Genomic DNA, 26,618 nt, shown 5'->3' on the forward strand with positions numbered 1-26,618 from the left:
ATTGTTCTGTCAACCTATATCTGATTGTTTACTTAAGAGAGTAAGGAATTTAAAGGGCAAGAAACAGACAGTAGCAAGACTATAAAATTCATCTAATAAAACGTGGACTGTCTATCACAATCCACTACAATCCCCCCTTAAAATGGCTATTTTATTCCTGACTGTCCCTATGTCTTCTGATGTCCTAACTGCCTGGTGGCCCTCCCCTTGGAACTCTTTTAAGATGCATATAGAGCCCCTGAGTGGCTAATCCATCCCTAGAGTCTCGATACGTCCTGAGAAGGCCACAGTCAGGCACTGTCTTTCCCTGCTTATAGTTGTCTGTTGCGGGGGGAAAGTTGTAGCATTCCGTTTTTTTTTTTTTTTATAAGTTTGAAAAATGATGATCAGGGGCCATGGTCTGTAAGGGAGTATAGGATTCCCTTTCTTTACAGGGGAGTTCAACATTGTTATAGTTCAGGAATGTAGGGGAGATCTCGTTCACAGCTTTCCCCATTAGCCTCTTAATGCAAGGGATCACACAGCAGGCGACTATTGCCATTAGAATGATAATAATCAGGATAACCACCCCTGCTTGGGCGAGGGCTTTCTGCCAGCCACTCAGCCATCCAAGCCACTGATCCCAGGGATGTGTAATACCTGAGTTTTCCTTAAGTTCATTTGACAGGTCCTCCAACCTCTTGATGGCCAGTGTCACCTTCCCATTTGGGCCTGTGTTATCTGGGATATACGTACAGCAGGTCTTTGGTATCATTTTACAAACCCCCCCTTTTTCAGCTAATAACATATCGAGTGTCATACGATTTTGAAAGACCATGTTAGAAGTAGCCTCCAACTGCTCTGCTATCCCCTTTAAGGCATCTCGTGTGTAGTTTGCAAACCGTTGTTGATTATAGTAGATGTAGTTTATCCAATCTACATTCTTGTTCTCAGTGATGGAGAGGAATAGGGATTCAAATCCTGCGGCCACCTGGTCTCTGGCCTTGAATTCATCGGGTACCCCCCTTGGAACTCCTATCGCATCTATATAGACATGGGGGTCAAAACTCCCTTGCAGGGCACTTCGTTTGTGCTTGGTTGCATGGGGGGGTTTGGGAGGCCCCTTAAGTAATGGATCTGAGAGGATGTGCAATGGCATTATGGCATGGAGGTGTGGGGATTGGGAGAAGGGAGAGAATGATTAAGGGGGGCCAACCACTCTTTTGAAAGGTATATATCTTTCAGTTGGAACTCACAATGGTGGATTGTGCCACCTCTGGGGTATAACACCCCTAGAAGGTAAGTTCCCTGATCTCCCGGACTCTCTATGGTCAGAGTAAGGGGGATGGCTACAGTGAATTGCTTGTTCATTTTTGTGGATCACCTATCTACTTTAGGGGTAGTAAGTGAGTGTCATTCGGGAAATTAGAGATTTTCCACACCGGTCTTTCCGCTCTACTGCACTTTGTGGCTTATACCCCCAAACCGGTCTCGTGTTCCATCCCACTGATCCCCAGTAGCCACAATCTGCTCCCCAATAATTATCTGTAACACATATATATATTGTGGAGGCAATGGGGACAGTTGTGTTCTTGCACAGGCTATGATTGAAGAAAAATGTTGCTACTTGTGTGTTGGATGAATTATACCAAAACTGGGTGGAGTCACCCTTGTGAGTGATGGCCACCTGTTGGCCCCCTCCCATTTCCACCAAAAAAGGATATGCAACACAATCATTGTGGTGTGGGTGACATGGACAGGGCCTCGTCCTCTGGAGCTGGAACCTTCTTGCAATGTGACGCGTGTATCCAGGTGGACTTTCCCTCCAACTTCACTGAAGTGGCAGTCACCAGGAGCACCTGGAAAGGACCGTCATATCTGGGTTCCAATGTATGTTTTCGCAGAAACTTTTTGACCAAGACCCAGTCTCCAGGTTGTAAAGTGTGTGTTCCTATGTCCGCCTCAGGATCTGGAATGGAGGAGAATACTTGCACATGGATATTAGTCAACACACGTGTCAAAGATATCACATACTTTGTCAATGAGTCAGACTGCAACTGTAATTGTTGAGGATAGTAGGTACCCAGTCTAGGGGCGGACCCAAACAAAATCTCATAGGGAGACAACCCATGACTTCCCCTTGGTGTGTATCTAACGCTGAAAAGAGCAATAGGCAAGCTGTCCGGCCATCCCATGCCTACCTCTTGGGACATTTTTAACATTCTTGACTTCAGGACCCCATTTAGGCACTCTACCTTCCCACTACTCTGGGGATGATAGGGTGTGTGAAACGCAAGTGTGACCCCCAGAGCACCCCAGATCTCTTTTGTGACATTGGCAGTAAAAGCTGGTCCCTGATCGCTTTCAACCACCTCGGGCACTCCATATCTGCAGACTATCTCCGTGAGCAGCTTCTTGGCAGTGGTTCTTGCCGTCTGGTTGGTTACTGCGAATGCCTCTGGCCATCCTGAGAACATATCCACCACCACTAGGGCATATTCAAATCGTCCACTTTTTGGCATCTGGATATGATCTATCTGGATCCTCTGAAATGGATATAGTGCCCTGGCCAGATGTTTGCTTGGAGGTTTCTCAGGTCTTCCGGATTGCACTTGGCACATACAACACAAGACTTACAGAATCTGTCTGTGTAAGCCGTAATTCCGGGTGCCACACAGTATTTACTGATCAAAGAGTTCATTAGCATCTTGGACAGGTGTGACGCTCCATGTGCCCACTGCACTGTTGCCGGATATAAGGATCTGGGAAGCAAAACCTTCTTCCCCACCACCCACAATCCTTTATCCTCAACTGCTCCTTTCTGTATCCATTCCTTCCTTTCTTCTTCTGAAGCGTTATCCTGGGCTTCCTGGAGTTGGTTGTCCTTGGGCTGATGAATTAACACAGGCATCACCTCACTGCACATCTCTTCATCCTCTTCCTGCTCCCTGACCACAGCTTGCTTAGCAGCCATGTCTGCCAGATGATTTCCTTTTGCTTCCATAGTGGTCAATTTACCGTGGGCCTTCACCTTCAATATGGCCACTTGGGCTGGTAGTAAGAGTGCTTCGATAAGGCGGTTGATCGCCTTTCCATGCTTTACAGGAGTCCCAGCTGCCGTGAGAAAGCCCCTAATTTTCCAGATTAGGCCAAAATCAAATGCAACTCCCAGTGCATATCTGGAGTCCGTGTAAATGTTAGCTGTCTTTCCTTTTGTTAATTCCCAGGCTTTGGTGAGGGCCCTTAGTTCAGCCTCTTGTGCAGACATAAAAGGTGGAAGAGGTCTAGCTTGCAGTACCATTGTGTCGGTAGTCACAGCATATCCAGTGTGGTAGGTGCCAGCATTATCTGCAAAGTGGGATCCATCCACAAAGAGTATTAGGTCAGGATTTGATAGGGGCGTATCATGGACTGTTGGTAGGTGTGTAATTTCTGCCTGCATAAGTTCCAAACAGTCATGTACCACATCCTCTGGTGCCATGTCTTCGGTGTCTTCTTCTGTTTCTTCTGCCCCCCCGGAAGAAGGAGAAGAGTTGCAGGGTTTATCTGGGTGCATCTGACCAGGGTGACATGATCAGGTAAAAGAAGGGAGCCTTGCAGTCGCAGATGCCTGGCGGCAGATAGATGTTTTGGTTGGGTTTGGTTCAGTATTGCGGTAATGTCATGGGGGGCCAGAAGTGTGAGTGGATGTCCTAAGACCAAATCTGCCGTTTTATCCAGGAGAAGATGGGCAGCAAAAACAGCCCTCAGACAGGAGGGACCACCTCGTGCAACCGGGTCTAGCCTGCAGGAGTAATAACCCAGAGGCTGGAGGCGACCCCCATGGCGCTGTGCCAGAACTCCTGTTGCATGACCCTGTCTCTCAGCCACAGAAAATTTGAAGGGCTCATCATAATCTGGTAGACCTAATGCAGGTGCAGTGGAGATGGCTTTTTTCAGGCGATGGAAATCAAGTACAGCTTCTTCTGTCAGGAAAAAGGGTTCAGATTTCAGGGCATCATAAAGGGATTGCATCAAGATGGAGGCTTCTGGGATCCAGGAACGACAATAGGAAACCAACCCTAGAAAAGCATGCAGGGTTTTTGGTCCCTGAGGTATTGGGACATTCTAGATAGCCCGTACTCTATCCGGCTTGAGGTGACGAGTGGCTTGGGAAATGAAATGTCCCAAGAAAATGACAGAAGTTTGGCACCACTGTAACTTGTCCTTAGAAACCTTGCAGCCCTGTTCAGCCAGGTGGTGGAGGAGGCTCAGAGAAGTGATTTTTCCTTCAGAGTGGTTGGTGGCACATAGGAGCAAGTCATCCACATATTGGAGCACTATGACTTCCGGGTGTGACTGTTGCCAGGTGCTGAGGATAGTTGTCATGGCCTTTGTAAATTGGCTTGGTGAATTTTGGGCCCCTTGGGGCATAACTCTCCAGGTATACTGTCGGCCAGCATGGGTAAAGGCGAAGAGGTACATGCAGGAGGGGTCCAGCGGAACACTGAAGAAGGCATTTGCCAAGTCAATAACTGTGAACACTTGGGCTGTGGGAGGTACCCCTGCAAGCAGGGTGTGGGGGTTTGGTACAATGGGGGTCTCCAAAATAGTTGCCTCATTGACTGCTCTCAGATCTTGAACCATGTGATATTTGGTGGGCTCACCCTTTGGAGTTCTTTTCTTCACTGGGAAAAGGGATGTATTGCATGGGGACACACGGGGAATTAATGCCCCGTTTTCCAGAAGTATATTGACTTGTTTGGAGATGGCGTCCATCTGGGCTTGATTCAGAGGGTATTGAGGCTTCCGCGGCAATGGTGCTCCAGGCTTAAGCTGGACTAACACTGTAGTAACTTTCAGATGGCCAATATCCTCAGGTCCGGTGGACCAAAGAGTGGCAGTTCCTGTAAGGCCTGTTCTACATGGTCTGGCAAGGGGCGGCCTGAAACTTCCAGAGGATGTCCCTCAATGGGAACAGTGACCTTTGCTAGGGGCCCACTAGCACCATATCCATCAGAAGAAACTGTCATAAGGGGAGTGGACACAGGCTTGCCCCTGTCCTATTGGAGAAGGTTCAAATGTTCTTGGGTAGGACCTGTGCGTGTTGGTCCTGGAAGCGGTGGAGGTGGTGGCATTGCAGACTCTTCCCACCCTGAGTTGTAGTCAGTGAGTCGTCGTGAAAGTCTGGGAGCTCTGCATTCCTTTCTGAAATGTCCTGGTTTTCCACAGTTGAAGCAAATAAGTGGGTTTCTTCTGGAGACCTGCTCTCCAGCCGACAACATGAGTGGTGTCGGCTTCCGGGCCACCTGGGTGGTCTCCAGACCTTTTGCCACTAATAGCAGTATATCCAGGTGGAGGGTACGGTATTCTGGACGGGCAGTGATCAAACCCTTGCAAACAGACTCCTTTAGTCCTGATACAAATGCAGAGGCCAGCATTTGAGTATGTACCTTGTTATGGACACTGAATCCTAGGTCTGTAAACACCTGTGTTAGTCTGGTATGGAACTTTTCCACCGACTCAGTCTTGTCTTGGGTAATGTCCTGCAATGTGGTGGCCTGGTCCGCCAGTCTCTCTCTGGCCCACTGCTGCAACTGGTCACAGAAAGAAATTCCCGAGGCATAAGTGGTGTCCTCATTTGGCTCACTGGTAGATCACGGTAAATGGTCTGTAAGTGACCGAGTCCAAGACATTTGGCGCCCAACGTGGAGCCCGGGTTCTGAACACGGGATCAGCCAACCCAGAGTGGATGAGGGGGACCGTGGAGCATTCCAGACCACCGGAGACTGATCACCTCCGAAAGCGGTAAGTGAATTTTTATGTTTAATAATTCCCTACCTGCGTAGTCTGGAATTGCCCAGCGGGACTACTCACCCGTCTGGCTGTCCGTTGATCAGCAAAGTGACAGGTATACTTGCCCGGGGCTCCTTTGAACCCACCTGTCAGTGTAACGTCATCTACCAGTGTGATATGTCTTGTCTTTTGTGTTGTCTGTGTGTACCAGTGTGATTGGTTGGGTTGTTGTTGATGCGCCAGTGAGGGAGGGGAGAATTACGGCAAAATATTCCTCGTCAGGAGTGGACAGGATACACCCTGATTTGAGAGAGGGTGCCGGGAACTCGCAGTCGCAGTATTGGTGACTGACGAGGGGAACTCGTAGTCGCAGTAATGGTGACTCGAGGGAAAAAAATAACCACAGCCAGGGATTGGTCTTGTGGGGGAAAAAGAAAACTAAGAAAAAAAAAACAAAAAACATTTTACTCCCGACAGGCGTGTCTGCAATACTATGTCATGATCACACTGTGTATGTGGATTAATGTTTGGTGTACACCACGAAAGTGTGGGGATTGGTGAAAGTAGTACAAGTAGTAGTACAGTGACAATCGTAGCTCCTGATATATTGGTTTACAGGGTTAATGTGCATTACTCTCAGTGGAGCTGAAAAATAGGGAAGTCTCTCTGAAGGAGAAGCAGGGGGGGGGGGGGAGTGTTGCGCTTACACTGTCTCACGACACAGCACTTTCAGAACAGAGTGACGGCTTTGGGGACCACCTTAGGGTCCCCGGGAGGGAAGTAAAACAAAATGGGACAGAAACTTATAAAGCCAGAGAACAGTTCGTTTGCTTGTGAACTGGTGGAGGAAGCTGTGTAAAGAGAAGAGAGGGCTTCTAATGAAGCATAACATGTTAAAGACAGCAGAAACTTGGACGGGGGAGTTGTATATGTATATTACAGGAAAGGAGACGTGCCCGGCAAGGCGCCACCCCCCTATGATGATGGCCCGTCCTGGAAGTGCGAGGCATGTGGAAATACAGGAAGGCCCCACCCCGAGAGTTCAGATTTTTGCATACCGTGTAGTCAGAACCTCCGGATATGTAAGGGGTGTTCAGTTAAGAATCCGGGGTGGGAGGAGATTTGCAAGGGATGTGACTGGAAGCTGACTATGCAACATCCGATGCTTCCAACTCAGTCACCTCCATTTCCGCCTCCGGCCCCGCCCTTTCCGCTTCCGCCCTCTTCAAAGATGGCGGCGCCCAGTGAGAACACGCAGAAACCAAGTGGACTTTTCACCCAATCAATGTATATGCTTTGCCTGCATCATATGCCCTATAAATGATACTGTTAGTTCCTCAATAAAACAGAATTTTAGGAAGTTGGCAAACTGCGAAGTGTCAGTGTCTTACTTCCACGTGCACGTATTCTCATATTAATTTGGCTCACTGGTAGATCACGGTAAATGGTCTGTAAGTGACCGAGTCCAAGACAATGCCTGCTCAGTTTTGGCTCATCCACCGGCTCTGCTCTGAACAGCAGAAGATCAGTGGACAGATCCCCTTGTTATCATAACAGAGCCCACCCAGTGTGTAAGGGGCCTAAGTGTAATTCAACTCAGTACGTATGGGCTATGACCCTCTTGCAGATAAATGATTTACTAAACGGGCAAAAATAAGACTGCTTTTACACTGATCCACTGCGGTTTCTCCACAGTGTGGGTGCAGTACAGCGTACCCATGATTTTCATGCATGTTACCTGAGCTTTGCCATAGATTTCCATTGGGTGCATTTTCTAAAAGTGCACCAAAAAGTCATGTGAATCAGTGTGTAAAGGGTCTAATGAATTGTGATATAACTTATTTTGCAAGCTATTGTCCCTACAGCCAGGCTTTTTGTGGCATTCAAGGACTGAAATTGAAAAAGCTAGCATTGCCTTTATTCATCCTTTCCTAATTTTCAAAGTTTCTTGGAGCTGATCTTTGTACTGTAAAACAACACATGCATTACTGTACAGAAATCACATTCCCTTTTATTAATGTATTCATGAACTAAGCTTTTGTTGACTTTTTCATTAGATTGATGACATGCTACACTTTGCCATAACTACAGAGGAGGATGTGAAAGTGATCTATAATATGTTCTCCAAATATCAAAGTTCCATAAAGGGTGCATGGATTTCTATGGTAGCCATAAAATTACTTTTCAACTGAAAATTACTATTCATCCTCTGTGAATGGCTCATAATCCTTGATTTAGGGTAGCATAGGTGTATTTGAAACCAAAACTGTATATCTAAAATATCTCCAAAGTTCCATTGTAGGAAAGAAATACTAGAAGCTCTGGCTCCACTGCAACATTGACAAAATAATGTTCCATTTCAGAAAATGGTCACCGTGCTCTGATGCAGGTGCAAGTCCCTTTAACTCTTGCAACTCCATGGTTTTCTAGACATGCCCATGCAGGATTAGTTTCTCTGCTTCCCTCCTTCAGCTGTCCAGAGAGGCCACACATGAGGCAGAAGAAGCTGGGCAAATTATCTGCAGCCAGTTGAGAGGCCCTCCACCCTCAAAGTCTTATAGAGACACGTGTTACCATGTTTGAATCACAGAGACGTGTGTGAAGAGTCCATGTTTGTGCCACTTTTATAATCTGTTTTGTATTATTCTGCACTGAATGTATACTCTTTGCTGTTTTCACCCTCTTTTACATTATTGATTATAACTTTGCATCTGTTTATTAAACTAAACGTTACAATTACTCTCCGCTCTGCTGCATTATTTAGGCTTTTGCCCATCTTGTTACATTACTCAACTCAGCTGCATCTCATGCTAAGTTAAAGCTGAAGTCCAGCTTTTGGTACACTTTACATAGTTGGTTTGGGCCTAACATGTGAGGCAGCTGAATATGCTGTATAAACTGTACTGTAAGTAGCTGAAACTACATACAGCATACAGCACTGTGTTCTGGGTTTGAGTCAAGACCTTACCATCTCAGACACGGGACACAATAGAATCTATCTGAACTGCGTTCAGCCGCTCATAGAAAGTGATGTATTCTATCAATGAATACAAAGCTGCCACTGACTGGCCTAGTCAGAGGTTGTGACATCAGTCCGTCTCTCTGACTCAGCCAATCAGAAGAATCCTTGTATTCATGAACAAAATACATCGCTTTCTATGAGTGACTGAGGCTCTATTGTGTTCCAGCTCTGTTCCAGCCCACTTGCTCCGGGAACACAGTGCTGTATGTATGTAACCTCAGCTACATACAGTTTATACAGCACATCCAGCTACCTCACATGTTAGTGAGGGACATAGCTCATTTGGGCCAGCTTGGCCCAAATGAACTATGTAAAGTGTACCAAAAGCTGGCCTTCAGCTTTAACAACCGGCGGACACCAAAGAGACAAATCCTAGCGTTTCTCAGGTATGCAGAATTTGCCAGACTTGCCAAAAGCTACAACAAAACAACCACTTTGGTGTAAGGGCTGATAGAAATTCTAAACTATTCTGTACAAAGTCATAAAGTGAATGAAATGCATACAACTGTTGTCTGTGACATTGTTTGAGAATATAGATCCATGGTGTCGGTGTACAAGCTGGTTTTCACATTCTGTTTAAATGGAACAAGAGTAAAAGTACATTTTATTCCATTTACTGTGTGTCTGCAGAAGAGTTTGTGTCTTCTAAAGATTGCACTAGATATGTAATAGGAAATTCCAAAGATGGCCTTGTAATTCATTTATTAGATTTAATATCTTTTTATGCCTCTCACTTTTAATTGTGATCACAATTTGGATGATTATATTCCCTACAGTGCAGTGTGAAATATAATGAGTAGCAAACATCATATTTCATTTTCCTCTGTCTTAGAGGTTTTACATGGATATGATAATTTTGGATATCCGTTTTGGAAACACAGTGTGCTATGGAGAAATTTGGAAAAAGTGAATATGCTTCTGCAACCTAAATCCTAGGGATAGCACTGTGTGTTTCAAAATATATTTTTTCCTAGTTCATTAAAGGTTTTTGTACAAACATGAGCTATATTTGTGGTCTGCAAAAATTGTATGCCCTAAAAAGGAAGTAAAATGGTTGTTGCTTTTTATTGGAACTTTTATGTCTTTAGCACATTCTTGCAGCTACCGAACTGGCCGTCTGAACATTTTCAAATTCTCTTTCTTCTTCCTTTATCTAAAGTCACTTCTTTTTCTGTTCCTGTCTGAAAATTATTGAGGCACCAAAATCTTCAGGCTTCCAAAACTTCTCCTAACCAGAATTGTTATATTTACAAAAACACTATAGAATATGTCTTCACAAAACATTTGAATATTTTGTTGTTGCATAGATATGTGCGTCTGTGTAGAGATAATTGTTTATGGGTCTGGAGTAGTGTACAGTCATGATTGCGTTCAGGGCCACTCATTTGTTCCTGCAGTCAGGTACATGCTCAGATATGTATTTTGTACAGAAGATTCACTTGTTAGACTCTCATTGATTTTTTTTAAGACGTCTGGTGTGGCTGTACGGTATTCTGGGTGCATAAATAAACACCTCTTCACCAGTGTATGGGTCTATGCATTAATGTTAATGAGGCCTTACAGCTGAACTCCAGGGAATCATAAAAACCCTTGCAGTGGTGCTCCCCCTGCACTATAAGGATCGAAGCTGAACTCCAAGTACTATCTTTGTTGCATACTTACATAGGCACATCTTGGACCAATGTAGGAATGCATAGCTCTTACCTGAAGGGCCAATCATTGTAAAATCTGGCACTGCTACGTACAATGATACTGCAATTTTGCTGGTCATGTGTCAACTTGATTTCCCTCTACAGAATGACCACAGGGGGTTGCTTGCTTGGCACTGCAAACATTCAGAGAATTCCTTTTATTTTGTTTCTATAAATATAAGGCATTCTTTCACTATATGAGGTGGAGGGGAGGAGTGGTGACATCACAATTTCTAAATTGTCCAGTCAGAGAACGACTGATTAGACAAACTGGCCTTGCCATGTTACACACATAATTTGCTTTACTGCCTTGTGTTGTACAAATTTAGACAAAGCTATGCTATCTTATATAGTCAGGATATCTGCAAAATGTCAATGGACAATACCCAGTGATGTGCGTGTAAAGGGGCTTGCGAATGGCTTTGTATTGGCCCCAAAGAGTACAAGTCCCTGCACTGCTTCTTCTTACTAGAACAAGAACAACGACCCTCCTGCTTGAGGTTTTAACCCTCCACCATCCTGCGCCCATCTCCTTACCAAAGTCCTTCTCTCGACATACCTGGCCACTGACCTTTATATCTCTAGGAAGGAATGTCCACACAAAAAGTTAGGATTGCTGCACTTCACTGATGTTACTTTAAGATAGCATTACAGTCACATAACATAGGCATACTATCCAGGGGTCACTTGACAGCATTTTGTCATTCACATATAGTGGACAAACTGCAACAGTCACATGTGGAATTAACACATAGTACACTTTAGTAAGCCATCTTCTCTACTCAGTCTCTCTTCTCCTGTTGTCATCAATACTCACTCATAGGGTTCTGGTTTGCCCTAGGCTGTCAGTATCCAGCTCAGTGCTCCTTAAAGGTGGCCCTCAAACAGAATCATTGCAGTTACCTCCGGCATGGATACACTTCTCCCAGGTCCTTCTGGGGATAGCCTCACTCCAGGGAACTGGCCTGGCTTAAAAGACCATTTTCAACCTGCTCTAGCCTCCTCCACCATAAGAGCCAGAATTTTGAAAGCCGGCTCTTTTGGGTGTTGGCCTATTTCTCCCTGTCCTCCAGCCTTGTCCTGAGCCTCCACTTGGCCTCCAATTATTCTCCAGCAGTATTTTTCTTAGTGTTGTGACCAATAGACTGATAGCTTCACATTGACTTTTAACTTCTGCAGACAAGTTCTTTGAATTGGAGTAATGGCCATGGAAATAACAGCTCATTTATACCAAATGTGGCTTTGTTCAGTGTGCAACTCTTTGGGGTGCAAGCAAACTACGTGACATTTTAAAAACATAGTTCAGGGTATTGCATCATTTCTCATCATAGCGAACTGCATTTTTCTACTGCATTTTGAATATTGTCCATGCCGTCATATGAGCATTTGAGGAACACTGCATCTGAAAAAGTCACAGCAATACTACATGTGCTTTCAATTGCATTGAGTATGAATCAACCCTGACAGTCATACAGGAGGCAAGAACACTTGCTTGTATAACAATTTGGCTGACAACACAATGTCCCTAAACTCTGGCTGTATATAAGACAATAATGCTGTATTGTACTTGTACATTGTACTGTAATGGTCTTTTTCTATCAGCTCTTGCATTTTTTTAATAATTTTCTGTTATAAAATTGGGGTGGAAATCAACCTGTTTGAAACTGGTAGACTGTTGAAACCATGAGCAATATATTTCTGCAGACAGAAATAGAAGATGGGGGAAACATCCTGTTAAATGTAATGCTGGTCATAAACATAAGAAGTCTGCAAAAATTTTAAATCTTTTTATCAACTTTTGACTGAAAATACAATTGCATAGAACTAAACTGTCTGCAGAAACATATCAACCATGGTTTCAACAATCTACCAATTTCAAACAGAAAATTATAATGATAGTCATCTTGATTGATTTCCACCCCAATTTTATAACAAAAAATTATTCAAAATCAATGCAATTTGTTTTATCAAGAACTGATAGAAAATGACCATTACAGTACAACGTACAAGCACAATACTGCATAGCTGTCTTGAGTTGCAGGAAAGAAAATCACTTGATTCCACCATCAACACAGTCAGTGTTGATGGGGGAATCCCTCCAGCGGGCTATTGTGATTACTGCTAGCGGCACAGCAATTACTGCTAGTGGCACAGTGATTACTGCTAACAGCTATAACAGCAAAAGTCTGACAGGCTGGTTGTACCCAAGATGATTGATCAATCAACTCGGGTACATTCAGCCAGTCCCTGTTGAACCAGCTGAGATTCGAGTCGTCTATGACCAGCTTTACACCCAGAGGAGCTAGTTTAAGAACCACAACAACAGCTGTCTCTGCTATTACAGAACAAACTGGCAAATGGATCTCCAAGCATCAGCTATTTTCCTTTTATAATATTTTTTTTTCACGCTGATAACTATACCCAGGCAATACGCAGAGTTCATGTTAGATATCCCTCCTTAAAGAGACAATACAGTGATAGTCTACTGAAAATTCCTACTCAACAGCAGAGGCAGACTGACAACTCATGGGGCCCCTGGGCAATAGGGGATCATGGGGCCCCTGTGTCCTTGCCCACATTCAAAAAAGCCTATAAAAAAGGTACCAGTGGCATTTCATGGGGCCCCCTACTGACCCCGGGCCCTCGGGCATTGCCCAAGTGCTCAAATGGTCAGTCCGACCTGCTGAACAGCATCACTGGCACATGAATTTTGATTACCTGGAGCTTTGCTCATCTGTTTGGAGTTCCAGAAATCATAAAGCAAACCTGTGCATTGCTCATTTTGGGCATAACAAAGGCTTGCCTTAATCCACTACTTCTCAACAACCCAACAAATCAATACCCAATACTTCCAGGCATTGAAGAGCACATAAAGCACTCTGTTTGATAACACAGAACCAATCAGCGACGTGACACAAGAACACAAGAATTCATAGTCCTGTGTAAGCAATGACCCTAGCAACTAGCTTATACAAGGATTTCCTGTTGTTGCTGGCAGTAGAGTGGCAGAGTAGTGAAAAGTGTATATGTTGCTGGGGATGGCTAAAATTAAATGAACATGTTGTTTTGTGCTGTGTGGGCAAATCATGGGTTCCATTTAAAGGATTTTTGGAGTTTCCTTGCCTGAATATTAGTAGCCCATCACAAGCTTTTTTTTAGTACTAAAAAGCACAATATCCTATTGAAAGCTGGTGAAATTGCACTTGCCTGACTTCAGTATAAGGAAATCCAACTGGTTGCCAAACGTTACTTTATTCTGAACATCAACATGCTTTTTTAACTGTCTTACTGAATAAGACTGATGGTGTCAGTTTCTGATAGCCTAGTGGAATTTTTACTGACAGTGCCAGTTACCCTCTTGGAATATTATTTGGAAGACATTACTAGCTTAACAGACTTTCTTTTCTATTTCCATCGCATAAAAATATACCCTGGTAACCTTGCAGATTTCTTATTGCCAGTACCTTGTAGCTTATAGGAAAATATTACGGACCAGCCCCAGTAGCCTAATGGGAAAATTATAGTGTCTCTCTCTCTCTCTAGAAACTAAGTGGAAAAAGTCCACTGTGATTAATACTGATATAGTTTATATAAAAATAATCAAATAATAGCACAGTAAAGGTTTTCCATGCTTGAGCAAACATCAGAGCATACTGATATACAGTGGGCTATTCATGTTACAGCATTCTGTTAATATCCTCATTGCAAATCATTTTGTGCAAACACAGCTTTCAACACTCCCACTGCCTTATTCTTTGCGCTGATATAGGTAGCTTTAAAACATAAATAAAGGCAAGGCAAAGATCACGCATAGAAAATAAATTTGGAGAATGTCTCTGAAAACTAAATATTTCATATGTTTGACAAGAATTATCAAATTAAATTTAAACTTACAGTATGGCTATATTACTCAGGATCCAAGTACAAGCCAAAATGAACCTGTTAGTCAAATAAAACCAAAAGCATAAATAAATGAAAAAAAACAAAATCATGATACAGTTTATTGTAGTTTACTAGTCCTTAGGAATGGTGACTGATTTAGTTTTATTTTCTCTAGATTTTTTCTCCAGACTATTTTCCTTTTTTCGTACCTGGTAATTCTGCAAGTAACACCACTTACTGTCATTGGGTGGCTATGCTCACTCCTCTCCTGTATCTCTGGAGGGAGCCATGGTTGCCACCCAGGTTGGACATCAAACATGTCTTTGTTCATGTCCAGTACATAGGGGATAAGGGGAATAGTAGCTTACAAATGAAAGATGAGATTATTTTGTTCTCTCTTCAGCTCATAGGAAGTGGAAAGGACACTGCATGTCTGGCAAGATCAACAGGTATTTTTCTGTATACTGAAAATGTTCATAGTTTGCAAAATATCATATTTTACTCATCTTTAAGTTTATTGAAGGATACAGGAATACAGTAAATTATGAATGTGTGGTTCCTTCAGGATGTGGACACTGGCAAACAGGAAAAAAAAATGAATGCCATCCTAATATACTGTATATGCCCTTAACAGTCACGCCTCAGCTCTGTCGTTTTTTTGCTTCAGACTTATCTCCCTCATTGGACTGCAGAAAAACAGATTTTAGAATAAGTACTAAAATTCCTGTTTATCATCCATTGAGGAACACAGGGATATAATAAATCACAGACATGTGCAAAAACAATGCAACTGAGGGGTGAGCAACAGCCACTGGAAGATTCAATGTGTAGATCTAACTAAATGAGCATCCAAAGGAATACTATTATTATTATACAGGATTTATATAGTTCCAACAGTTTACCCAGTGCTTTACAATATAAGGGGGGGGCAGTACAATTACAATACAGTTTTATACAGAAGGAATTGGAGGGCCCTGCTCGTGGAGCTTACAATCTAAAAGGAGAGGAGCTGGTACAAAAGGTAATAGCTGCAGGGGATGATCTGATGGAGGTGACTCAAGTACAGTTCTTAGGTAGAGGTGGGGTCTACTCCCCTGAATAATTGAGTGTTCAAGGATCGTCTAAAGGCGGACAGGGTAGGAACTAAATGGACATACTGGGGCAGGGAGTTCCAGAGGATTGGAGAGGCTCTGGAGAAGTCCTCGAGGCAAACGTGGGAGGAGGTATATATAGTTGAAAGGCCAATGAAAAGATGGGGTAGCAATATGGAAATTGTTACTACAAAAAAAGGTACTAAGAATGAATCTGGTGTTTCAGAATAGGACAGATAGCATCACTAGTGGAGACTGTTATTGGTAAGGGAATGGATCTCAACAATAAAGTGGAGGAGAATCCAGCAGCCACCCTAAGGAGACAAAAGGTGAGGAGAGGCTGACAGCAAATGTGGTCAACAAAAACAAGAATATTTGTAAAGAATTATCAAAGCCTAGGAAACATAATTCTTAACCTTAAGGAGCGATAGTTGGACAATCTAAAGCAGCGGTTCTCAACCTGGGGGTCGCGACCCCTTTGGGGGTCGAACGACCATTTCCCAGGGGTCGCCTAAGACCATCGGAAAACACATATTTCCGATGGTCTTAGGAACCGAGACACCGCTCCTCTGACTCAGTCGATGTGTGGGCGGGATGACACGCTGCCCTGTCACCTGGCCACACCTCCGGGATCCCTCAACAACTCCGCCTCCTCGCCGCTGATTGGCCACTGGAACTGTAGCTCAGGAGAGGCACACAGGCGGCCAATCACCGGCGAGGAGGTGGAGCTTGGAGAGGAGGAGCCGAGCGGCAGCGCGCGTAGATCTAAGAAGATCGAGGGAACTGCCGGAGTAAGTGAAGAGGAGAGCGGCCAGAGAAGGAAGACAGCTGACAGGTAAGTGAGAGAGCGAGCCCAGGCTGGAGCAGGGGTCAGCAAGGTAAGTATCATTGGTGTCAGTGGGAGGAATAGTGCCCCATCATTTGTGTGACTAATACCAACAATGGGGCACTATTTCTCCCACTGACACCAATGATGGGGCACTATTTCCTCCCCCCCCCGCACTGACACCAATGATGGGGCACTATTCCTCCCCCCCACTGACACCAACGATGGGGCACTATTCCTGCCCCCCACTGACACCAACGATGGGGCACTATTCCTCCCCCCCACAGACACCAACGATGGGGCACTATTCCTCCCCCCACTGACACCAAGAATGGGGCACTATTCCTCCCCCCACCGACACCAACGATGGGGCACTATTCCCCCCCCGACCCCAAAGATGGGGCACTATTTCCCCCTCCACCACACTGACATCAATGATGGGGCACTATTCCTCCCACTGACACCAATGATGGGGCACTATTCCCCCCACTGACACCAATGATGGGGCACTATTCCCCCACTGACACCAATGATGGGGCACTATTCCCCCACTGACACCAATGATGGGGCACTATTCCCCCCACTGACACCAATGTTGGGGCACTATTCCCCCCACTGACACCAATGTTGGGGCTCTATTCCTCCCACTGACACCAACGATGGGGCACTATTCCCCCCACTGACACCAACGATGGGGCACTATTCCCCCCAATGACACCAACGATGGGGCACTATTCCTCCCAATGACACCAACGATGGGGCACTATTCCCCCCACTGACACCAACGATGGGGCACTATTCCCCCGACTGACACCAACGATGGGGCACTATTCCCCCGACTGACACCAACGATGGGGCACTATTCCCCCCACTGACACCAACGATGGGGCACTATTCCCCCCACTGACACCAACGATGGGGCACTATTCCCCCCACTGACACCAACGATGGGGCACTATTCCCCCCACTGACACCAACGATGGGGCACTATTCCCCCCACTGACACCAACGATGGGGCACTATTCCCCCCACTGACACCAACGATGGGGCACTATTCCCCCCACTGACACCAACGATGGGGCACTATTCCTCCCACTGACACCAACGATGGGGCACTATTCCTCCCACTGACACCAACGATGGGGCACTATTCCTCCCACTGACACCAACGATGGGGCACTATTCCTCCCACTGACACCAACGATGGGGCACTATTCATCCCACTGACATCAGTGATGGGGCACTACTCCTTCCACTGACACCAATGATGTGGCACTAGTCCTCCCACTGCAAAATTACAGTTATGAAGTAGCAACGAAAATAATTTTATGGTTGGGGGTCACCACAACATGAGGAACTGTATTAAGGGGTCGCGGCATTAGAAAGGTTGAGAACCACTGATCTAAAGTATTAACCAGCAAGCAGATGGCGTTTGAAACAGAGTACCCTTAACCTTTGGATGCAGGAAAAGGAAATCCTAGAGAATAGCCCTCTCAAACGAGGGTGGAGTATTAAGTCCCTTTTAAGGAAGGGTTGAAGTGCTGTACACACCCATATAAAGGCAAGGGTACACAAAAAAGAAGTGAGGATACACAGTAATGTAATAAATGTACAGGGACCTCCGAACGCAGTAAAGAGAAGGAGATCTTCCAACTCACACCAGTAAATGGCAGAAAGATGTGACAGTCACAATACAACCAGTTTGTATTTTTAGAGTGACTTCATTGACCAAATATTGTCATTTCAAAGCTGTCATTGCCACTGATAGGCAAAATTTTAGGCAAAAAAAAGTATTTTTTGCATTTCAAAACATGGTCAGTTACGTCACCTGGGAGCCCTTGCCACTTGATTATATCAGCTGTCATCAGTGTAAGTTGTCAGATGTTGGCGATTTGTTGTTCTTTTTTTGGGCGGGTCTGCAGGAATCCTGCATCATGATAGACATGGATCTTCATTGCTGGACTTCATTGTTAAAGGTAACTTCCTGGTTCAGATAAGCCCCCCACCCGCAGCCCATACAACCACCGGGCCAGGGTTGTGGGGAAGAAACCCTTGTCCTCATCAACATAGGGACAAAGGTTATTTGTCAGGGGGATGCTTCATTGTAAATCTGTAGTCACCAATTACATTACCCACCACCTGTAGACTCACTGAAAGAAAAAAAAATGATGCGCTGGGACCAGACAGGCAGCTCCACAATTTGTCATCAGCTAAATAAGGCAAGAAGGAGGAAAAGTGGTGGCATCATTTATAAAATTTGTCCACGGCCATATTTGGTAAATGCCATTGCCTATATATGGCAATTGATCATATCTGGGCAGTAATGTCACTGCTAGCCCTGCCTCTTTGTTTACATGGCCAGGGATTCCCAGCCATGTAAGCCAATGAGCTGGTAATAGTAGTTGCTAGGGACTGTGCCCACTGCTTTCTTGGGAACCATTGACACTGGGAAGCTGTCATATATAAAAGTGGTAGAAATCGAACTGGGGGCTGAACGGGTGAAAATTCATCCCATTGGCTCATTCCTAATAGACATTCCATTTCTAGAGGTCATAACAAGATATCAAAACTTCAAAAATCAGTGGCCTGCCACCCTCTCTCTTTAAGGCACTCCAAAACATCTTATAGATCACTAACATCCCAGCTTACAGCAATTTTCATTGCCTTCACATGCCTTATTGAGGAGTAATCTCATAATAGTCTGTGCTGAAGCAGAGGCAGCAGCTTTTTGTATTGAGAGGGAAGTGGTTGTTAATGCCAAAGCTGTGAGAATACAGACAGATAAACAAGCTGCACGAGCACAGGTTAAAGCAAAAAAAAAAAAAAAGAACAATCTGCAATGATTCAAGTAGAGACTGAGACTGTACAGGCTGAGACAGAGGCACAGCTAGAAGTCCTTCAAACAAAAAGGAAAGAAGCATCAGTCCTAGCAAAGCTAAGAATTTTGGAACAAACTGTAGAGGAAGAAGTCCATTGCTCTTTCTTAGCTACACCTAATGACCCTGCCAGATGGACCTTGCAATTCATCTTAAGCCAGAACAGTGAAGACACAAAAGCACAATGCTTCTGCTCTTAAGCAAGATACTGCAGTGATCAACCATACAGGTCAGCCAAGTACTTTGGGTATTCCTCTGCCTCCTAAGCTGCTAATACCTCATGCAGTGACCTATGAGCCATCACAAACCCTCCTGAGCCCAGATCACCAGATTGCCTTTAAGTATCCTGAGACTAGATATGCCCTTCTTGAGACTCATGCTACAAGACCACATGTACCCACTACTACACAGCGATAGTAGATTAATACCCACAGTGATGAACCAACTTTGGCTGTTCAGTTATTCAAAGGAAAGCCCAAACTTTTGCTCATGCAGCCCACTATTCATTGAAAATCCTACAAAGAAGCTCTATTTCTACCACTCACATTTTTTTTGCTTGCGGTACCCTCTTAAAATCCACACCAGAACTTCAGCATACCATCCATGCAGGAGCTTGATCTGCTAATCGAATGGTTAGGGCCACAATGATGGGACTGTGTCAAAAGGCTAAAAAATGTTTGTGCCCCACCCCTGCCCTTTTCACAAACTCATGACAAAGGACCAGACAATCTTACGCCTTGCTGTCACTTGCATAACACTGCCACTCTCAGCTGCACCCTTCACAAAGATTTTGCAACTCATGAGACCACAATCTATGTGCCAGCAGTCTGAGAGCGATTGTCACTGGGTTAGGTTAATTACCCAATTAACCATTCAAACTCCAAACTGCCACCAGATAGTTTTTGGACTATCAACCTTTCACAATGTTAGCAAGAACAAATGTGAACACAAAAAGTCTGTAACACACACTGTCACCACAAATAAGTATATTCAGAGGATTATTATATACAGTAGCACTCTTCAAGAGACAGGGATAATTTAGTTTGCATTAAAAGCCTTAGAGATAGTTTTAACACTTTTCAAAATAGGGTTTATTAATGTAAAGTCAATTGGTGCAATTAAAATATTTACAAAAAGGGATGTTACAAAGAAATAAAGACAACAATATTGCAACAGAGAAATACAAGAAAGGAGTTAAAAAGGTAGAATACTTGCAAAGTCCTTGGTTTTAGCAGCGTCCAATTATCCAAGCAAAAACGCTGCCCTGGCTCTAACGTCTGTTAAGATGTTCTTTAGTTGATGTTAAACGAGAGCTTCATTACTAGATCCAGTCAGTCCTTTTCTATGACATCAAAGGGATGTCGCCCGAGAACAACTGATCAATCATCCGGTTTAAGGGATGGGTGCTAGGAGGTCACCAAATTTATGACCAAGTCCCAACTCCAGTTTCATACTAATATTACAACTTCCAATACGCGCAGGTGGTATTCTAGCAACTGGCAGATTATTATTCAGAATTGTATTTCGAACTCAGGGATACCAAACACAGCATACTTTTGTCACCCAGGAGGGAAGATACTGCTTTATCCCCTTTCTTATGTGCTAACATAGTCATGTATGACCTTGATTTGTTTGGTATAATATTTCCTATTCAAATATATATATATATAATATTAATGTACCCTGTTCCTGTTGAAGTTTATGAATTGTATGTGGAATTGTTACATGTGGAATAGACGTTTCATGGCACGCTCTGCATTCCTAGAGCCTCAATGGCCTTAGAGGTCATGTGTGACTGCTTAACTGAGTTATTATTGTTTTACAATAGGGCAGAGGAAAGTGTTTTCCATGGTTTGTGGAAACAGACATCCTGTCAAGACTAATTAGCTGTTTACAGCCCTGGCCAGCTCTGTTTTAATTAAGATAAGAGGTACTTTTGAAATTTGTTAAAAGCTACAGCTACAAATTCAAGTTTTCAGGAGGAGGGGAGGAAGATTATTGCTCATGAAAAACAAAAATGGCTGTCGTGTACAGGTTCCATGTCTCTATTGTGCACAATCGTTAGAACATTCACATTCACAAACCAAGTAAAGGCCTTAATCTTGCATGGGAGAGATTAGAACAAGCTTTATTTAGAAGATTGTAGGACTTTCCCAAATCATCCAACAGAGACAATCAGAAGTTCAAGGAGCTGAGTAATCATCTTCTTGAACTAGAAGCATCCAATTTCTTCAAGTTCATGCTTACACCACTGACAGCTCATCATGCCAAAATATTTATTTCTTCACAAGGATACACATGCCAAGGGATTCCTTGAGCCTACTCAAGGGACTACTCCACCTTTGCTATCAAGGGACAATGCAAGTCTTGACACCTTTGAGAAAGTCACTTTCAGGAATTTCTGTTTCAAGCCTACATTGACAAAGATTCATCAAAGAGTTCAACATTCAATGGACTTATGCATTTATTGTTGTTTAGCATATTTCTGTCCTGTCTTCACATTTTTCAGGTACAGAAGACAGCATCATCTGCATCTATGGTCTATATTGTCTGTAACTTTTTCCAGTCTATTGCACATTATAGTATAGTGGTATTCACTGATACAAGGCGAAGAGTGTGCTATCTTCAGCAGTCTGTTTATTGTTGTTATTGCCATGTTTTTTGTCTCAGTACAGTCTACTTTTTCTCCCCCCTCCTGTTTTGCATTACAAAGTATAACCCTTGTTTAGATATTCCCTGCTTCCCCATGCTCCCTGATTATTTTCACCTTTTGCCTAATGGTGTACAGTGCTCCCTATTGAGTTAAGAATAATATTGTTCTGGAAGAAATGTTCTGGAAACATCTTTGGAACTTGCCACAACTGTACTAAACTACATGGATTTTCTTTCTGGGAGAACACTGCCTATGGATTCTACCCCTAAAGGCTAGTACACACAATCAGAAAATTGTACCAAAAATACTGCTTTCAAAGCAATCATACGATAGTCTGATCGTTAGCATACAGTTCCTCCGAAATTATTTGAAGGGACAAACACGAAAAGGTTTCTCGTACAATACCAGATCGTACGATTTTCATTTAATCAGTACAGTTTTTGCTCGAAAATACAATACAAATACATTTTATCACTTCCAAATTTTCTTTCTGTCATACAAGAATTTAATTAACTTTAGTAACCTCTTCACTTTCGATATGAGACTAGCATCCAAAAAAAAAACAGACGACCATTCTTCCAATATTCTCATTGTATGTTCAGGGCTTTAGGCAGATTGCCATACTGTCTGTATAGTCTCACATATGTGGTATCCCCATACTTTGGAAGAATAGCAAAGAATGTTTCAGGGTGTGATTCTAAGTATGCCCATGCTGTGTGAGAAATATATTCGTTGACAGTTCTGTGTGAAAAAATGTGATCTTCAGAAGACTCACCATGCCTCTAATTAAATACTGTATATTGGAAGGTCTACTTTCACTTTGTGCACTTCAGGGGCTCAAGAAATGTGATAGGTAGTCAGGAAATCAGATGCATTATTTATGTCCCTTGAAAGCCTGAAGGTGCTCCTTGCATTTTGGACTCCTCTATACGTCTAGGCAGCAAAAATGTTTCACACATGGGATATTCACATAATCAGGAGGAGTGGAAGAATGTTGTAATTATGTCATGAGTGAAAAATAACTTGTTAAAAAGACAACTTTGTTACATTACAATCAAATTTTATTTACTTACTTCATTTTTTACTGTCCTGGCTTTTTAGGGCCTCAAGAAATGAGATGCAGTCAGAACATTGGGGTTGATAAATTTCAAAATGATATATACCATAATTTATAGACTCTATTTCACACAGACTAAATAAAATGCACTTACATGTTTGTTTGTTTTTTTACCAAAGAAATGTAGCAGAATACATTTTGGCCCAAAATGTTTAAAGAAAGATTATTTTTTGTAAAGTTTTATATCAGAAACTAAAGGAAATTGTTTGGTATTTTTTAATTTATATAGTGAGAAATACAAAACCCAGTGGTGGTTAAATACTGCCAAAATAAATCTCTGTCTCAAAAAAAATTTCATTTGGGTACAGTGTTGCATGGCTGAATAATTGCCATTCAAACTGTGACAGTGCTAAAAACTGAACAATGGCCTGAGCAGGAAGGGAGTCAAACAGTCCGTCCTTGAGTTGGTTAAAGCAAGAATGAGACAGCACAAAATTCTGTGGGCTGTCAGGCTTGCAATGAACAGTACTTCACCCAGCCAGCAGTCAGAGCATTGTGGGTCTACTGATTTAAAACATTAAAACAAACTTTTTCAACCAGGGTGCTGAGACACCTGGAGAGCCTCATGGGTTCTTCAGGGGTGCCTTGGCAAAATGCCTAAAAATTGCCCCAATTTGCCAAAAAAAGTGTGTACAAGCCATCAGGTGGATCAAGTGTGCCTTTTTGTTACAGTCACAATTTTTTATTGTGCAACATTACAACCTTGGGCATCATACGGGCCAGCCACCAGCGTCCTAACAACTGCTGACATCATAATTTGATAAGGAGGGTATCTGGCTCCTGCGCAACATCCTTGTATTTCCCCACACCTACCTGTCAGCATTGAGGCCATGTTGGCTGCATGGGGGAGAAAAAAAATTAGGGAGAAGAAATGTTGAAATAGTAGTCCATACCAGTGTGCAAAAGTGAATTTTCTTTGGAAGAATAAATGATCTCTAATATTGGGTGTCCTATGTGTATGGATGTTGCTGAAATATGTAAAAATATGAGTTTAGCTTTTTAAATTTTAAAATGGGGTGCCTTGGGATTGATTATCATTTTAAAGGGTGTTTTGACTGGAAAATAAGTTGAGAAACACTGCATTAAAAGCTTCTAATCTGAGGTCTGCATTTTTATTTGCAGTAAATGTTGAGGAGGGTCTTTTCTAAATTATATTGTGTAAACCAATTTAACTAGTTGCCGACTGCAGATAGCCGAATGACGGCTGCACTGCGGCCGGCCAGTTCTGGGTGGACGTCATATGACGTCCTCCCAGAACGCGCTCTCCTGCGCGCCCCAGGGGGCGCGCACGTGGTGATCTCCATGATCGCTGTGTCCTACGGACACAGCTGATCACGTGATGTGGTAAAAGGCCAATCACAGCGGCCTTTTACCATGTGATCAGCCGTGTCCAATGACATGCTGATCACAGGGAAATGCAATTGCCGGTTCTCGGCTGCACTTTCCTCACGCTGTCAGATCGTGAAGAAAGTACTGCCGAGAACCGGCAGTTGTCACAGCGAGGATCGGCACCGATCATCAGGGCACTGATGATCAGTGCCCTGATGATCGGTGCCCAGCAGTGCCACCCACAAGTTCCGCCCACCTGTGCCCAGCAGTGCGCCCACTAGCTCCGCCCACCTGTGCCCAGCAGATCACCCACCTGTGCCCAGCAGTGCACCCACCTGTGCCATTCTGCAGTGTCACACACCTGTGCCCAGAAGTGCCACCTACCTGTGCCCAGCAGTGCCACCCACCTGTGCCCACCCACCTGTGCCCAGCAGTGCCACCCACCTGTGCCCACCCACCAGTGCTGCCCACCAGTGCCACCCACCAGTGCATCCCAGCAGTACTGCCAGTCAGTGCCACCAGTCAGTGCCCAGCGGTTGTGCCAGTAAGTGCCGCCAGTCAGTGCCCAGCAGTGATGCCAGTCAGTGACGTCTATCAGTACCCATCATCAGTGTCACCTATCAGTGCCGCCTATCAGTGCTGCATATTAGTGCCGCCTATCCGTGACACCTCATTAGTGCTGCCTATCAGTGCCGCCTATCCGTGCCACCTCATTATTACTGCCTATCAGTGCCCTTTAGTGCTGCCTATCAGTGCCCATCAGTGCCGCCTATCAGTGCCCATCAGTGCTGCCTCATCAACGCACATCAGTGAAGGAGAAAAATTACCTGTTTGAAAAATTTTATAATAGAAACAAAGAAACTTTTTTTTTCAATTTTTTTGCACTTTTTTTGTTTATAGCGCAAAAAGTAAAGCGCCCAGTGGCACCAAAAGAAAGCTCTATTTGTGAGAAAAAAATTATCAAAATTTCATATAGGTACAATGTTGCATGACCACGCAATTGTCAATCAAAGTGCAGCAGTGCTGAAAGCTGAAAATTGGCCTGGTAAATAAGGGGGTATAAGTACCTGGTAGGCAAGTGGTTAAGACTACATTCACATCTCATTGTTTGTGATGTGGCACAGTTGTTGTGCAGTGCATTTTAGGCATGTTTAGATCATTTAACACATGTTTAAGCAACATTTTAAAAGTATTACCATTTGTCCCTGTGGATGGTGTATCATGCTGGAAGCCACAACAAAGGTACAGCAAGCATATTTTTAACACACTGCACTATTTTCAGAGGTATGAAGACTGCAGCCATTACTGTAGTAGTGGCAACTAATACAGGGATCTCGTATATATGGAATATGCATACTTACATTGGTCCTAGCTGGACTACCAACCATACCTGGAGATCAGCTTTAATACCAAAGAATTTACATAAGCTTAACTGCGTTAAAAGATCCTGCGCCTTGCTCATGTCTAGCCCCAGTGAAGAGGAATCTCCATATCCTTCTATATGCATCAGTAAACAGATTGAGTTGAAGTTCTACATTTTCATCCTAATATTTCTCTTTGAATCTGATGAAAAATAGGGATATATGAATCTGCCTGGGTTCAATTTACAGGGTTTTTTTTAACCCCACCTGAAATATACAAAAAGCAAACTTACCTGTGAATCCAATTGAAGTCTATGAGGGGGATAAAAAAAAAATCCACACTTCATACAAAAGGCCATTGGTAAAGCAGTTTCATGATCTAGTTTGCGAGCTTCTTCTTTCGCATTACCACACTGCATTGTCTTAAATGTTTAATAAAACCTGAAAACATATATAAAATATAACAACACATTCCCTGAAATCCTCAAATATTTCCATAATATTCTCAATATAGACTTTAGGTATGTGTTTGGTAGAAACTTGCTAGTGTCAGGACAGTACTCAAGCACTTGAATAGACAGCAAATAAAAAGAGAGAAGACAGGTTTATTCTTGCTATAAACAAATGTATTATCTGATAGACAATTGCCACAAATATGCCACAAACTGGCCAGCTTGGTTAAGCTGCAATATATGAGGAGACACATAGCAAGTTTTATCTTGAAATAAAGATTAGACTGTAATATTTGACAGACAATAACCACAAACATTGTACAGTAGGTAAGCAGCTTGGTTAGGCCACAATATAGGTGGGTGAGATAAAACTAGTTTTATCTTGAAATAGAATTTAGATTGTATATTTGACAATAGACAATAAACACAAATGTTATACTATGACTGGACAGTGCAACTCCAGATGGCATTAGAGTTTAGCTGTCATCTGGAGCTCCTAATCAAAGCTACAACCCTCAAGTCTGGTATATAATTTGGGAGGGTTACTTCATGTCTGAAGGGCCT

General features: G+C 43.5%; 1 protein-coding gene across 1 annotated transcript; it reads right to left on the bottom strand.

Annotated features, from left to right (window-relative positions):
* Positions 1 to 1,426: 1,426 nt before the first annotated feature.
* On the bottom strand, positions 1,427 to 3,460 carry LOC149459309 (uncharacterized). The gene has a single exon (XM_089681307.1). It carries the CDS (start codon positions 3,458 to 3,460, stop codon positions 2,513 to 2,515), a length of 948 nt encoding a protein of 315 aa, XP_089537433.1. The 3' UTR covers positions 1,427 to 2,512.
* Positions 3,461 to 26,618: the final 23,158 nt, after the last annotated feature.

The sequence above is a fragment of the Staurois parvus genome, unplaced genomic scaffold, assembly GCF_062004578.1.
Source record: "Staurois parvus isolate SC_StPar_1 unplaced genomic scaffold, SC_StPar_1.0 ptg000264l, whole genome shotgun sequence".
In the NCBI taxonomy this organism is placed as follows: domain Eukaryota; kingdom Metazoa; phylum Chordata; class Amphibia; order Anura; family Ranidae; genus Staurois; species Staurois parvus.

What these genes read in the sequence shown, in the direction of transcription:
- LOC149459309 (XM_089681307.1), bottom strand. Translation starts at nt 3,460, where the DNA reads ATGGCACCAGAGGATGTGGTACATGACTGTTTGGAACTTATGCAGGCA.